Here is a 14,903-nt window from a genome sequence, read left to right as displayed (position 1 = left end):
CACAGCCCAGCACTGCTTTCAAATAAAGGCTCACATTCTGGGTAAAAATCAATTCTTAGCAGTCCTTGAGCTGGTATTTAAAAAAAAAAAAAAGAACCACATACTCAAAATCCCATAGGCATGGCTCAACAAAGTAAAATAAAATAAAAGCTAAGGCATCCACCAGGTCATGGGTTTCTTTGCTCCCTCAACTGCTTCTTCACACAGCAGCACATTTTGTTGTAAACCATGCAGCTAACAGTGCATATTAATTCTTTGCCAGACTTCTCCCCTGAGATTTTGTAGAGCAGGAATATGCCAAGATCAGACTTTAATAGCACATTAACATTTTATCTGCTACAATGAAATCATAACGGGTTGGCTCTCCATCCATGCACATCCTGCTTATGGGGTAGGAGTGGTCTGCTGGAAAGAGGAGCTTGAGTGCTGGGAAATAGACTGCAAGGGAGGTGAGGGAAGAAACGAAGTTATTTGGAAGAGGAAATTCAAGGGATGGGGAGGGGAGGGAAATAATAAAAAGTTACTGGCAAGAGCCATCCAAGGAAAAGGTACATAAAATAGAATAGGTAGAAGAAATTAAGGAAGGCAAACAATAAGAAACAAGAGAAGCAAAGAAATAAAAGTCACATTCTTTATAAGCATAGGAAAAAGACCCTCTCCATACATTTTATGAATCAAACAATCATACCCAAGAAGGCAGAAACTGCTACAGAATTACACGTGTTCCCATTCAGAGGGGACATGGAGTAGGAGTTCAGGCTGGCCTTCCCTATTGGAGGCAAAAGAGACACAAATGATGGACTGAATAAGGAACCATTTAAAGACTCACCCCCAGCCTAGAGAACTGGGTTAAGTTCATTGTTCTTTTGCTCACCATACCACCCCAATTTAGACCCAGCCATATGCAAATCTGTCTTGACTCTGCTCCTCATGGGAACAGTCCAGCCCGAGCCCCCATGCCAGGTCCTCCTGCTTTCAGGGTGTCACCCCTCATCAGCCAAGCTAGCTTGAATCCAGTGGCACAGTGAGCCCAGGACTTACGTCTGGGCATACCCGCTGGGTTTAAACTGGAATGGCATGGGAAGCAAAAATAACAATGGATTTAGGCTCAGATCTCTGTACTGGGGTGAATGTTTGACATTGTTCAGCATTCTGTCCATCAATTGTTTTTTGCATTTGTCAGCCCAAGTGGGACAAGTATACCGAGACGTGGGTCCCGTGGTCTCCATGCCACTGGAGTCAAGCTAGCCTGGCTGATGAGGGGTGATAACCAGAAACCGGTCCCATGATGCTTGTTTCCGGTCCAGGGAAGACCTAGCCCGGCTGTTCAGGCTGGACTGCTCCCATGGGGAGCAGGGTAAAGAATGATTTGCATATGGCTGGGTTTAAACTGGAATGGCATGCGGAGCAACAAAAACTATGGATTTTGGCCCAGATCTCTCTACTGGGGTGAATGTTTGACATTGTTCAGCATTCTGTCCATCAATTGTTCTTTCTGCACTTCCCTACTGAAGCAGCTGAGGCTGTGAAAAAAGGATGCTAATATGGCCTCCAGAGGTGTATTCACTCACAGACTAAGAGGTCATAAGTCAAAATGAAGTTGATGGGCTACATTTATAAATTAGTTTGTAACGTTACGTTTAGCAGTGCTGTGTCATTAATGTATAGAGAATTTCCCAAAATGAAAATGATATATTCAAAGCATGTGAAGGCATGAAAGACCCAATGCTGGAAAATTATTTTACACTTCAAATAAAATAGGATAACTGCTGGAGAATACCAATGTATACATCAGCTGATCGTGAGTCAGATTTACCTGCAAAGTTTACTTGAACTGCAATAGCCCAGTATACTGCACATTCGCCCCAGTGAGGCCAGGAGGAGTTGGGTTGTTGTGAACCCTCCACAAATAAGTTTTTTAAAATTTCTTCTATTAACCTGTGCATGACTTCAATATTACATGCCATAAACATGTTTGCATAAAAGCATCGCTTAAGATAGGCTTGTGACTGAATGCTCACCTGTGAAAATGCAGGTAAGGCAATGACACTTATCCCTGTTTCACTTCCAGCTTCTCCTGCTTCTTGTAGCTCTGGTATTTGCAAGAGGACAGTTGCTACCGGCTGAGACATAAGGGACGTGCTACAGCCATTTATTTGTTCTTTCTTGCTATCGTTATGCACTGTTCCACGCTGAATGGAATATGTTTGCTCCACTTGTTCGCGGATATCAGGAGGTAGTGCCTCTAGAACAGATGGATCCAACTGCAAAAAGGAAATGTAAATTGTCTACAATTTATTTGAATTATATTGAAAACATTCTTAAAGGTTTTTAGACATTAGACAGGAAAAATCATTGTAATCAGCACACATTCTATCAGTTTCAATATCAAATTAAAAACAATGGTGTATTAGGAGCTCAAAGTAGAGACCTTGTTATTCAAGGATTTAGCTTTCAAATTTGGAAGTAAGAATGACAGATAAAAACAAAGATATGGTCAGGAGCACTGCCAGAGTAAAAATTCTGACTAATGACTGGAATAGGACAATGGAATGCCTGTAGAACTTTAGACCCTAATTTCTTTAGTCTGTGTACCTTATATTTGGAGATTCTAGAAAAGTGCATTAAAGTACATAAACGCTTCTGGCCTCAACTCTGGGGAAAATGCATAGGAGCCTACTGCAATTGAAAGATGGCTAACATAGATACATAAGAAACAATTTACTTGTCTGTAACTACAGTTCTCAAGAACTAGTAACATTCATAGATTAACATGCTTGAATATTTTCTGTTTCAGACTAGGAACCTTCTGTATACTAGAATAAAACAGTAATGATTTTATTGTATCAACTAGCATTACACAAACAGATATTATATACAGTCAATCCACCTCACTATCTCACAAAAATGCGCCCAATGAGGTGACGTTCCTGAGACCAACGCCATCTCCTGAGTGTTCAACTGCCAGACGTTTGAAACCCTTGAAACAATAGTCAACATTTATAACATCTTTAACCTAATTTTACATATTGTAATTGAATTTCTTTCAGAGATATAGTGCACACTAATATTAGAGTCTTAAATTCAGATTACTGCCAGAATGGCAGAAAAAAGTAACCTCTGCATACCCGTCGCACTTAGGGCGCCATCTGCAACAATAAGGTACTTACTGTATCACTGGACTCAATCTATACCTGGCTGAAGAGACCATAATAAGGCCAAACCAGTCCAAGGTTCCTTGTATTCTGGTTCAGGGAGGACCTGGCTTGACAGTTCTGGATGGACTGTTCCCATTAGAGCAGGGTCAAAACGGTGGATGGGGATGCGGCCCAGAACGACGGCCAGTGGCTGAGATTAATTCAAGCATTCCATTTATCCCCTTGCTGTTGTTGCAGCTGATATAACTAGGAAAGCATTGAACATCAAAAGAGCAATCTTCTGAGTCTGCTACTACGGCCCACTCATCGGGTTGGCCAGCGACATTAGATCATAAGCAGAAGGATGGAAAGCCCTGGAGTCGGGACATTTCAGGACCCAAAAAGCATACTAAAAATACTTCTGGATGAGCTAATTCGCTCATGATCGATAATCTATTAAAGAAAAAAGGTGTTTTCATCAACTCTGGTGACAGCCAAGATAAGTCACTCGTCGTCTAAAAGCTTGTTCACAGAAAGTGTGCTGACGAAGACGATAGTATAGTTACCATGGAACATAAATGAATCTGTTATCATAATCCGTGGGTAGCCTGTGTAGCTGGCATGGTTATATGTCCGATTTGATTAATAATCTTTATTCGGTTGAAAATAAAACAACCACATAAGTACATTGATTAAAGACTCATACCAATATAAAATAGAGCCGATATAAATCCAGTCATATCAAAAATTCCAAGTCATTTTAGTGCAGGAAGAACACCGTAAATAAAAGGTAGTCAATCATCAGCTATAATTCATAAATACAATGATCATTAGTATTTTGGCATCCATCAAAATAAATAAATCTAGTTAAAAGGTAGAAACAGATATCAGTTCCTTATTCAATACAATAAGCTTTTCTAATTTTCATTGCATTCAGTATAAAAAGTGCAATGTTATAGCACAGAAAGGGATCACCCAATGTCACCAGATACTTCATCGCCACTTTAGAAGATCTGATATTCTGGGTGACAAACAAAGGTTTCAGATACAATACCCTGAGATTCTGGTACAGTTTGCAGAACAATTAAAAGTGCAAAGTGCTCTGTTAACTCTGTCCATCACAAGGACAAGAATATATATTGGAGTGGCAGGATCTGATGAGGGGGAAGGCAACATAATGGCTACAAAAAACAGGTAGTTGTTATCTCCCTCTTCCTTATCCAGGGACTTATAAAATGTGACTGATGATTTAAGATCATCGCCTGACTCGCGTTTATCTTGCCTATTTTGAATAAATAGGCTTTTTGTCCTGTTCTTAGATAATGATGTGAAGCGAATAGGGTCAGACCAAATTGACAATTTAAACAGTTTGCCAAGGCAGGAGTTTATGTATGATAATCAGGGTATATTTAAGGCCTTAGCCATAGCCAGGTAATCAAGGATAATGTTTTTGGTAAAGCTGGTCTCTCCCCTTGCCCAAATTGATATCCATAACAAGAGGGGTTTCACCAAAAGATGGGTCTTCAAGGAACTGCAGGCCTGCCTCATTATGGACTATCATAATAGATGTGCAGGGTGGCAAACATAAAGTCATTTAAAAAATGTATTTTCCTCACTATGTTGTAAATGGCCATTAACATGGCCCCAAAGGCCCACCCTGTACGCTGCAGTTATCTCGCCTTTAGCTTTGTAAATGGCTACCATATCTCAAATGGGTCTGCGACCCAATGTAGAGGCAAATTTAAAGATGCCCTGAGAGACCCGGCTAATTTTGGCTTGGTATTTAGCACATATTGTTTCCAAGAGACATTGCCTGCAAATGAGATGCAGTGGCAGGAAAAAGAATTGACTGAAGCGATTGGTGTATTATCAATATAAAAGGGAGAAGTTCTAACAGGGTTTTGCCTTTTGGCCACAGATCATGGTAAAAGTTTTGGTTTTATTTATAATCTTTTTTTTGGATGCTATGTATTCCCCAAAAGCGTTCATCAGTTTCTGCAAACCCAGTGGCGTTCTGGCTAGGAGTACTGCATCAACTGCATAAAGCAGCAAAGGTATTGGATGCTCAGCGCCTCAGGGCTCTCGGCCTGCACTAACTGTAAATGGATTTTCAACTTGTGAATAAATAGTGAAAACAGCAGTGGTGCCAAGACGCTGCCCTGTCGGATGCCACACCCTACTTTAACTTTCGGCATGCATTCCCCTTGTGGACTAAACCAAACTTGACAAGATAATTTCTCATAAAGACGTGAGAGAAACCCCACAATGGGTCTTGGTGAACCTATAGAGATCAGCGTTGCCCATAATAAATTATGGTCTACCAGATCAAAGGCACTATTCAAATCTGTGAAGCAACAATATAGAGTTCCTGATTTGGCCCGAGTATATTTCCCTAATAGAAGCTCAAGATTAATACACTGTTCTACAGTCCCCAGCTGTTTCCTATATTATATGTTATAGGTTATATGTCCATTCTGGACTAACAGTGGACATGTATGAGCTTCTGCACCACAAAGACATTATCTTTCATTTAACAGTGTTTTATTGGCATTTGTATCTCTGCCACTGCAGCTCAGGTAGAAGACTGCAAGCATACCAAACATTATAGGCATTTCAATCAAATACGACTAGAAGTCAATATAGTGTCATACTGTAACAAGTCAACCAAAACATTAATTCAACCTTTAGTATATATTCAAAGGCTGTCAAATGCATAAACTCAGATCATGGTTGTAAGGCCACTAGTGTCTGTCTCCAGACCAGCCATGTCCCTGGGCAGTGAGCTACAGGCCTTTCTTTCATCTCGCTACTACACCCTCAAAAGCTGCTAGGATGGTCACCTAGTCGTCTACAAGGGTGTTGATGCCGAAGACTTAGTCTTACCTCATCCTTCTGCGCAGAATCTTCTGCTAGTACCCAATACTCGACCTCCCTCTTCCATCTACAATAAGGGGCCCTTCAGGTGATCAGTGCATAGCAAGGGTCTGCCTAGCAAGAACTATGGCTAATCCCAAAACTCTAGCCCCTGGTCTCTTTGCTTTCAATGTAGGGGACAGTCCCAGAAGGCACACCTCCAGCTTTAGGAGTTCCAACCAGGCCATTGCGTGTTCCATGTAATCAGTTCCTGCCAGAAACAGGTTATGTTGAGACAGAACAAAGTCATATGTATACAGTCAATGTCTACTTTATTGCATCTAGGACACTTGTTATCTGCCATTCCCTGCATTGTGTTAAGTCTGTTTGAGGTTAGGTATATCACAAGTAGGTAGTTAAAGTGCATATAGTAGAATCTGGTGTTGCGTAATACCGTATGAACGTGTTCTAATGCCCTGGTCCAGCCTTAGTCAGTGAGGTCCGTATACAACACAGGCTCCCATGTCTGCTATAGTGACACCAAATCAGTCATCACCAGATCAGTCTGACTCTGAAGCAAAGCCGACTTGTAAAGTGAGGCGACCAGCTTCCAGCAGCTCCCTAAAGTGAGGACAATCTGCAACACTTTGTGTTTCAGCGATTAGGTCTGTCCCACCTGCCACAGATTATTGTTGCATGTGTCCGGAATTGAGGTGGGTAGATCGGTGTCTGCCATTAGCATGTCCAGAGATCGCAGTCTGCCCTGTTCCAATCAATCGCCACAACAAGCATGTCTGCAGCGGTCCACGTTGTTAGCCTACTACTCGTGAGGAACCCACCTTGAGAGAATGGAAGGCCGACCATGGGGACTGGCAGGGCGTAAGATTGGGAACGCCCTGCGAGCTTAGTAAATTTCCTCCAGCTTCGCTGTGCTATACGTAGTAGTTTAGGGAGTGGACCCAGGGAGAGACATTTCCACATTAAGAGAGATATCAACACCCTATCACTTTGCAGTGTACCGTAACAACCTAGCTCTTCCCGGTACAGTCCTGCCACCCATCTAGACCAAAAAAGTGGAATACAATTCAAAGTTTGGAACTACAGGACCACCCTCTCCCGCTAGGCGTTGAAGGATGTGTACAGAGGTTCTACACCTGCCTCCGTCCCACATGAACTCTTGCACCATGGTGTCTAAAGTCAAGAATGAGGATCTGGGTATCCGAAGTGGGAGGTTCACAAAAAAGTATAGTGCTATATGCAATATGATCATCTTTGTAAGCGATATTCTCGCCTTTATGGGAAGTTTCAATGTATGCCAAAATGTGACACTATTTCACAACGAATGACGCATTCCACTAAGGTTACTTTCTCTGCCATCTACAATCCATTGGTGAATTTTTCCCCTAAGATATTGGAGCACCTGGGATTTCCTTGGGTTAGCATGGGCTCATAGCACTTGCGGATTATTACTATTGTCTCTACACATCGTGAAGATGTGTTTAGGTCCGTTAACTCTCCTGTAGGGCACAGCATGGAGGCACACTAGGGTAGACCAGACCCTAAATCGTGTAGGAATAGCAGAATATCATTCATGTAGACGGAGATGTTTTGTTCCCTGTCATGAAGTGGTATGCCCCTAACCAGGTGCTCCGCCATAATAATACTAGCGAAAGGTTCAATGGCCCCTTAAACAACAGGCAGAACAAAGGGCATCCTTGCCTGGTGCCCGTTCATATAACATGGGGTGCCGAAATATTTTGCCCCATTTTCACCCTAACTTGTGCTCTGTTGCACAATAGCATTATCGTTTTATCCCATTCAGGGCCTAAACTGATGCGACGCATCACTGCACGCTTATAGTGCCATTGTAATGTATCAAAGACCTTTCAAAATTTGACTGAGAGAACAACGGCGTCTGGGAAGGTCTCCAGGGCGGTTTCGTCTAGCACTGGGTAGATGCGCCTGATAATTAAGGAAGTGTTCGGATATGGGCTAAACCCAATTTGGTTTAAGTGTATCAATAGGTGTAAATGGGGCAGCAGACGGATTTTAAGGAGTATCTTACAGTCGATGTTCAACATCGACAGACACCAATAGGAGGAGGTCCTTTCTCTGCTTACGTAAGGATATCAGCAAATTGGGGCAGGCTACCCGCCTCCCAGGTTTCCTTGTACAGCTCCGTCAGATGGGGCGCAAGGAAAGATGTGTATATCTGATAGAACTCAGCTGGAAGTTGATCTATGCCAGGGGTCTTCCCGGTGGCTACCTCTTTAATGGCTCCTCTAATTTCTTGTTGCGTGATCTGCTGCCCCAGTGGTTGTTCGGCGTCATCTGGGAGCGTGGGTAAAGTCGCTCTGTCCAGCAACAGTTCGATATCATCCTGCAAGACCCGACCCACTATATATGTCTTTGTAATGTTGTACAGATATGTCACGTATGGCTATCTGTGTGTTTCAGCGTGCCCTCTCTGTCACAGAGCACCTCTACTATGCCAGCTCCGCAGGTCTTGTTGATGAGCCATGCTAAGAGTCGCCCCGCCCTGCCTCCCTCCGTGAGTCCCAGCCATGTATTTTTTTGTAAGAGTAGGCCCCTTAACGGCAGTAATGTTGCTGCATGCTGTTTCTGTGCTTCCAGCAATTCCAATCGCTGGGCCTGATCCAGCAGCACCCGGGTCTCCAGATCACTCAGGGTAGCCTCCAATCGGATGAGCTCTGCCCCCAGCGATTTGCAGACTCCAACCTGTTTACTCAGACAGTTCCCTCTAACCACTACTTTACAGGCTTCTCGAACTATGAAGGTGTGTGTATTGAATTTGTGGTGGTGAAAATACTCTCTAATGGCTTCCCCCATGGAATCTTGAAATGCTGGGTCATGTGACAGTTCGGGGCGAAGTCTCCATGTGAGGACCAGAGTTAATCTTCTTCCCCAACCTAGTTGCATCAGGAGTGGTATGTGGTCAGATAAGGTATGAGCTGAGTATTCAATCTGGTAGGACATCCCTGCCACTGCTGGAGAGACCAGTAATTTGTCCAATCTGACTTGCAAGTCATGCATAAAATGAGAATTCCCTTGCCAATTTAGGGCTGTGCCTCCAGAGATTCAACAAGTCCGAGTGTTCCGCCCACTCCGGAAAGCTCCAGAAAGCCATTACAAAAACATTATCAACACAGTTTGACAAGAAATGTTTTGGGGTTTAATCTTTGGAACAATGCTGTACTTTTATGACATCAGTCTAAAACTATCATACATTATCTGGTCCTAAAAACAGAGGGAGCCTTTGCTGATCATCAACCCATGCTGAATTTTGTTTGCTGACAATTAAGTAAATATGGTGTGTCTTTTTGCACATAAGAAATCAAAAAACATCTTGTCACAAGACTGCACCTGGGACAATTTATATAGCTCAAGTCTGCACAGCACAGCAACTTCAGGAAATAAGTGGCATGTGTGTCTTCCCCAAAAGTGGTAAATATTGCCCCTAAAGGTGCATCTGTGGTGCATGATGTGTATTCCTTCTAATTCGCCTCAATACAAAGGAAAAATACTGAGCAATAAAAATAACTTATCCAAACTATAACAAAACAGTAAAAAGAAGAGGAGGATACGTGATCCACATAAAGACAGAATATCATGAGAAAATGTGGTATGGAAGCCAATACAGGAAAGTCACAGACATGATGGAGTAAAAACGGGCAACCTCTACAATGACAACTTCTGGAGAATAGCATCACTAATCCTACGATCATCCTGTGTAAAGCATTCAGACTGTAAAACCTTGAATTAGCATGTTCCTCAACTGTCACAGATGTTGTCTTTTCTTTCATTGAATGTATTCTTATTTTGCATGTTCATAGTATAATGTCAAGAATAGCACAATAGCGTCTTATTAGACCCTGCTGCACAATGCTTTCTGCACCAAAATAACCTAACCATATATCTTCTCCATTGTGAGCTCTTTAGAATGAGAAATACAGTAACTAAAGGCTCACTCCTAGTCTAGTGTACTCAAGGCCAACCTCCTTCTTGTAAGAAAAAAAGACCAGTGAGTAATTGCTGATCCAACAGAAATCAATCATGACTCCAGGCAGAAAAGACCACCAACACAGCTTTGCCTGGTTAGAAAGATGCGACAGAAGATTCAGAAAGTGCTCAAATCTCTTCCACACATCTAGGAAGAACCATCTTAAAAATCAGTACTTTAAGAGGTATGAAAGAAGATATTTGAAAGGAAACCCTCTAGTAAAGTCAGCAATCAATACAAATCCCATTATGTCTGAACAAAAGGGCTTGATGGGTAGAGGTTCATAAACAGTTACTTTGCAATAAGGGGAACCGTACCCAGAAAAGATGGCAAAAACTTTAAATAGACAGCCAGGTAAACATATTTAATTGCATATAACTTTCTACCAAATGCTTTAGCAGTACATTCCAATTATTGACGATAAAGATCCTCTCAAATCATTTAAAGTTTTCTTACAACCCTCAGAATAACTTTTTTTCCAGAAGCCCTAAAAAGCTACTGTTGAAGCTTGAGAGAGCTGGAACACGTGGAAGGGCTTCCTACTCTGAGCAGAATGCTTGTATGAAAACAAACTGAAAGTCGACAAAATATATTTTTTTCTAGCCAAATCAGCACACCCATCTTCTCATATTGTGGGTACACCAACTCAACAAGAGGCCTATTTAAGACCCTAAAGTCCTTTATTTCACCCCACTGTTTCTCTTCTTATACTGTTTGATTTGTGACAAATTTTTATCTAAAGATCAGAAAACCTACTTGGACACCCTCAGTCCCAGCACTTCAGTTACTTTTGAAAGTGCTGTTCCCTTAAAGGGTTGGATCAACGTCTCCTCTCCTAATTATGAAGGAGTGGTTGCAGAAGTAACAAGGATAATATCTGTCTCTCCTGACATCTGTCAAGTAACCATTTCAAAATCTTGTACTCGGACAGTTGTTCCGGTTTTAAGTAATAATAATTTATCTTTTTTCCATTGGCACAATACCCCCACATTAAAAGAAAGGAGTAATTACGCCCTTTCTTAAAAAATATAAATGCAATATGTGTAAAACTACAGATCTATCACATTACTTCCAGCCTTGGGAAATCCTATAGAATGTATTGTTGCTAAACAACTGGTACACTATGGGGCCGATTATGACGTTGGAGAATCGGTTTGGGAATGGTTTCCAACCGAATCAGGTTCTGCGAGTCCGACGGCCTGATTTTGATGCTTCCCAACATCGTTCGGTCAGATTCGCCTTGACTTCGATGGGAGCCTGTGTTCCGATCGAGAAAACAGGCTCTTATTGAAAAATGAGGTGGTTTGGGAAAACCTTGTACCCTGTGGCGGGCACCTCCTGGTGCCTGTCACACTGTGTATGGCTGGAAAGAGGGGCCTATGGGTACCCTCACGGGCCCCAACCAGAGGCCTACGGATGAAGGAGGGTCTGCTACAGGTCACCAAAGTCAGATTCTGACAGCCGTTTCATGTCAGGCAGATCGATTCGGAATAGTTGTCAGAATCGTCCATCGTAATTGCTTGGATGGAGACCGTGTCCATAGAGCTGTACGATTCGGCTCCTAACGACTTGGGCTGTCGGAACTGAATCGTACAGCCCGAACGGTTACCTGCATCGAAATCGGTCGGTCGGAAATGTATCCGATTCGCTCGGAAGTATAGGTTCTGAATTGGATTCGGAGAATTCGAATCCCGTTCGGAGCCTTTCCGACCGACATCGTAATTGGCCCCTTACTTAGAGGAATCCAACTACCTGTGGCAACTAAGCTCATACCCAGGTACAGGCACTGAGACAGCACTTGTTCTTGAGGAATTATGATCCATCTTAAATTAAGGTAATTATATTGCAATTGTATTCCTTGATAAATCCTATTTATTCAGAATTAAATTAATTGGTGAAGTTAACAGATAACCTGTGCTCACCCTGTGGCAGCTAGGCACAGAGCAGTCAGGCTTATCTAAAGAAGCAATGTGTATACAATGAAAACACCACAAAAAGACTCCACACTGGTTTAGAAAAACAGACAATAATAAATAAAAAAAAGATTAAAAAAAACAAAAACCCAAGAAGTACAAGTCAAGTTATGAATCTTTAGAGAATAGAAAGAGTTCTAGCGCTTAGAAGCCATAAGCGCCAATGGGGTTATCTGGTCGCACCGGACCTTGAAAAAGTCAACAGTTCAGGCCGACTGTGATGGAGCGCAAGAAAGGAAAAGAGTACCTTTATCCTGGTCACAACAGAGAGATGCAGTGTGCAGACGAGCGATGTGTCGATGCCAAGCCCGCAGTCGAGGTGCCGTATCTATTTTTTCCATGCAGTGGTGGCGATGTGTCGGTTCCGTAGATGAAGCTGCGTAATGCGTTGGTTCCGAAGTGGGATGCACCTGGCTTCTTGTGCAGTGGAGGGAATGCGTCTCTCTCTCCACACTGCTGCAGTGGCGGTGCACGGATCCGATGTGTCAGAATCTCAAAGCGATGCGTTGGTTCTGGGCGCAAATGCGGCAATTCTACTTATGCATCGGTTCTGCTACACGCAGACTGGAGAGACGTCAAATTCTCTGGTGCAAGTATCTGGGTCCACTTCCAGAGAACCAGGCACAGGAGCAGGTGTAGAGACTTTGATAGACCTGAGACTCAAGCAACAGGAGGCAAGCCAACAAGCCCTTGGACATCATTCAGTTGCAAGGCAGAGTCCAGCTCTCGCTCAGCAGGGTCAAAGAGCAGCAGGACAGCACAGCAGAAAAGTAGATCAGAAGTCCAGCAGAGTGTCAGTCTGTGTGTCGTGATAGGGATACTTGTGTCAGTGGCACAATCAGTGCTGCAGGCAAACTAGTAGTATTCAATTTACAGTCCCTGGGCACAGGTAGTGCACTCTACTAAGGACTTAGGGCCTGATTACAATCTTGGCGGATGGGATACTCCGTCACAACCTTGACGGATATCCTGTCCACTGTATTACAAGTTCCATAGGATATATTGAAATTGTAATACGGCGGACAGGATATCCGTCACTTTTATGATGGCGTATCCCATCTCCAAGATTGTAATCAGGCCCTTAGATAAATTAAATATCCAACTTGTGGATAAGTCAATTAAATCATGTTTAGAGAATAGAGCACATGCACCTAAGCACTGGTTAGCAGTGGAAAAGGGCTCAGAGTCCCAAAGCCAATAAAAACAAGGTCAGAAAAAGAAGAGGAGGAAGGCAAAAGGTTTGGGTGACCCTTCAGAGAGAGACATTTTCACTGACACCTAAAATGAGACTGCCACTGCACTCAAAATCTGCATTTGGAAGGGGCGTATTGTAAACGTTCCTTCCAAATACTGAATCCATATGAAATGTATCAATCTTTTGAGACTGAAATCTGATTTAAAACACTGAAAAATTACTGACTTCCAAGTTGGGGGTGGTAATACTTTTGTAAATGGAATGAATCCATTTGGGATCCCTTTCCCTTCATAAATGAAAAAATTAAAGTTTGACACCAGTGGTCCACTGGCCCATTACTAGTTCTCAAACAAACTACAGAAAAATAACCTTTTTTAAAAAATGCAGCCCTATTTCCTTTAAGAAAGACAGTGTGCATTTAAAAAACAGACATGGTGGTCTGCTGGCCCTAGCAGGCCACCATACTTGTGATGGACTCCAATCATAGCAAATCTCAATCTGCCACATACCCGATTAATGTTCATGAGGTAGGTTGGGATTACGACCCATTTTGATTCCGCATTTCATAAACCAACCTATTTGTACTTAGGAGGGCTCGTAAAATTCTTTAACAGTCACATAAATAATGGTCGCAATTTGCAACCAGTATTTAGTGACACTTTTTGTACATCTAGCCCTAAGCAGTTCATTACCAAATCTCTTGAAGACTAATAAACACAAGAGGAATGAATACTTTTCTCTCAAGTTCGAATTACACTAAATAGAGGGGTGACATGGCAGCCCCGGATAGCAGGCTTATTATCTAGATGCTCAATTACAATGGATCCTGAGATGCATGGTGAGAAAGATTGCAGGAACATGACGGGTACTGAGCCATGAGCCCACTGTGTCGGAATTAACTACCGTTCTTCTGAGGCCCAGACAAGGAGCTGGGACAGCAGCAGGATATATGAAGGTGCTGAAACATTGCTGGGCAACAAATTTTCATAAAACGACAGGTACACATGTACCCTACTATTCCCCAGATCTTCCAATTGAGTGCCTCTGGGCCTTACTAAATAGACAGTGTTGGAAAGGATTAGGAACATTGTAGGATTAAGGCACACAGACAGTAAGAGACCTATAGGGGGGGGGGGGGCACACTATTGGAGTTTCATGAGTTGATGGAACAGTCCATTAGTGGCGACTATGAAACAGATATGGAGGTGGGCGAATAATGAACTAATCACTCACCATGGTATAAAACTGAGGCATGTCATCTACGGTATACACAAAACAATCACTCAGCTATACAAAGTAATAGGGAGTGAAGCCAAAATTTGAATGGATGGACAGAGAGAGATGGGTGGAAGATCTGAGTATGCAGATTAGTGGGGGAGCAGTGCATTCGCATCCTTAGAAACGGCCCTTGAAGTACCTCCCTCTAATTAATTAATTTGTGTCACATACACATAGCTTACATTACCCCTTAGAAAATCAACAGATACTTCCCTGGTGCACAGATGCAGTGCCCTCGATGCAATGAGAAGGGAGCAAAGTTGTTCCATATGCTTTGGTCCTGCCCCAACCTGATACCATACTGATAGGAAGTAACATGGTGTGTCGCGAGAGTCACCGAAAGACAAGCCCCACTTTAACCAGATAGATGTGTACTAGAATGTTCCCCTTTCCTAAGTAAAATAAAGTGACAAGTATGTTTATAGATCTAGCTAAGTGTTGGTTAA

At 42.6% G+C, this 14,903-nt stretch overlaps 1 protein-coding gene across 4 annotated transcripts in view; it reads right to left on the bottom strand.

Moving 5' to 3' along the window:
- Positions 1–14,903, bottom strand: part of REV1 (REV1 DNA directed polymerase) — a 489,784-nt gene that overhangs the window by 64,127 nt on the left and 410,754 nt on the right. For all 4 annotated transcript variants that reach the window (XM_085622772.1, XM_085622774.1, XM_085622773.1 and 1 more), the window contains one exon: positions 2,022–2,264. In XM_085622772.1, coding sequence (XP_085478898.1) covers positions 2,022–2,264 — 243 coding nt within the window. The remainder of the gene's footprint in view (positions 1–2,021; positions 2,265–14,903) is intronic.

Source organism: Triturus cristatus, chromosome 8, assembly GCF_964204655.1.
Source record: "Triturus cristatus chromosome 8, aTriCri1.1, whole genome shotgun sequence".
In the NCBI taxonomy this organism is placed as follows: domain Eukaryota; kingdom Metazoa; phylum Chordata; class Amphibia; order Caudata; family Salamandridae; genus Triturus; species Triturus cristatus.
The sequence above is the reverse complement of the archived record's forward strand: the minus strand, read 5'-3'. Positions and strand labels throughout refer to the sequence as shown.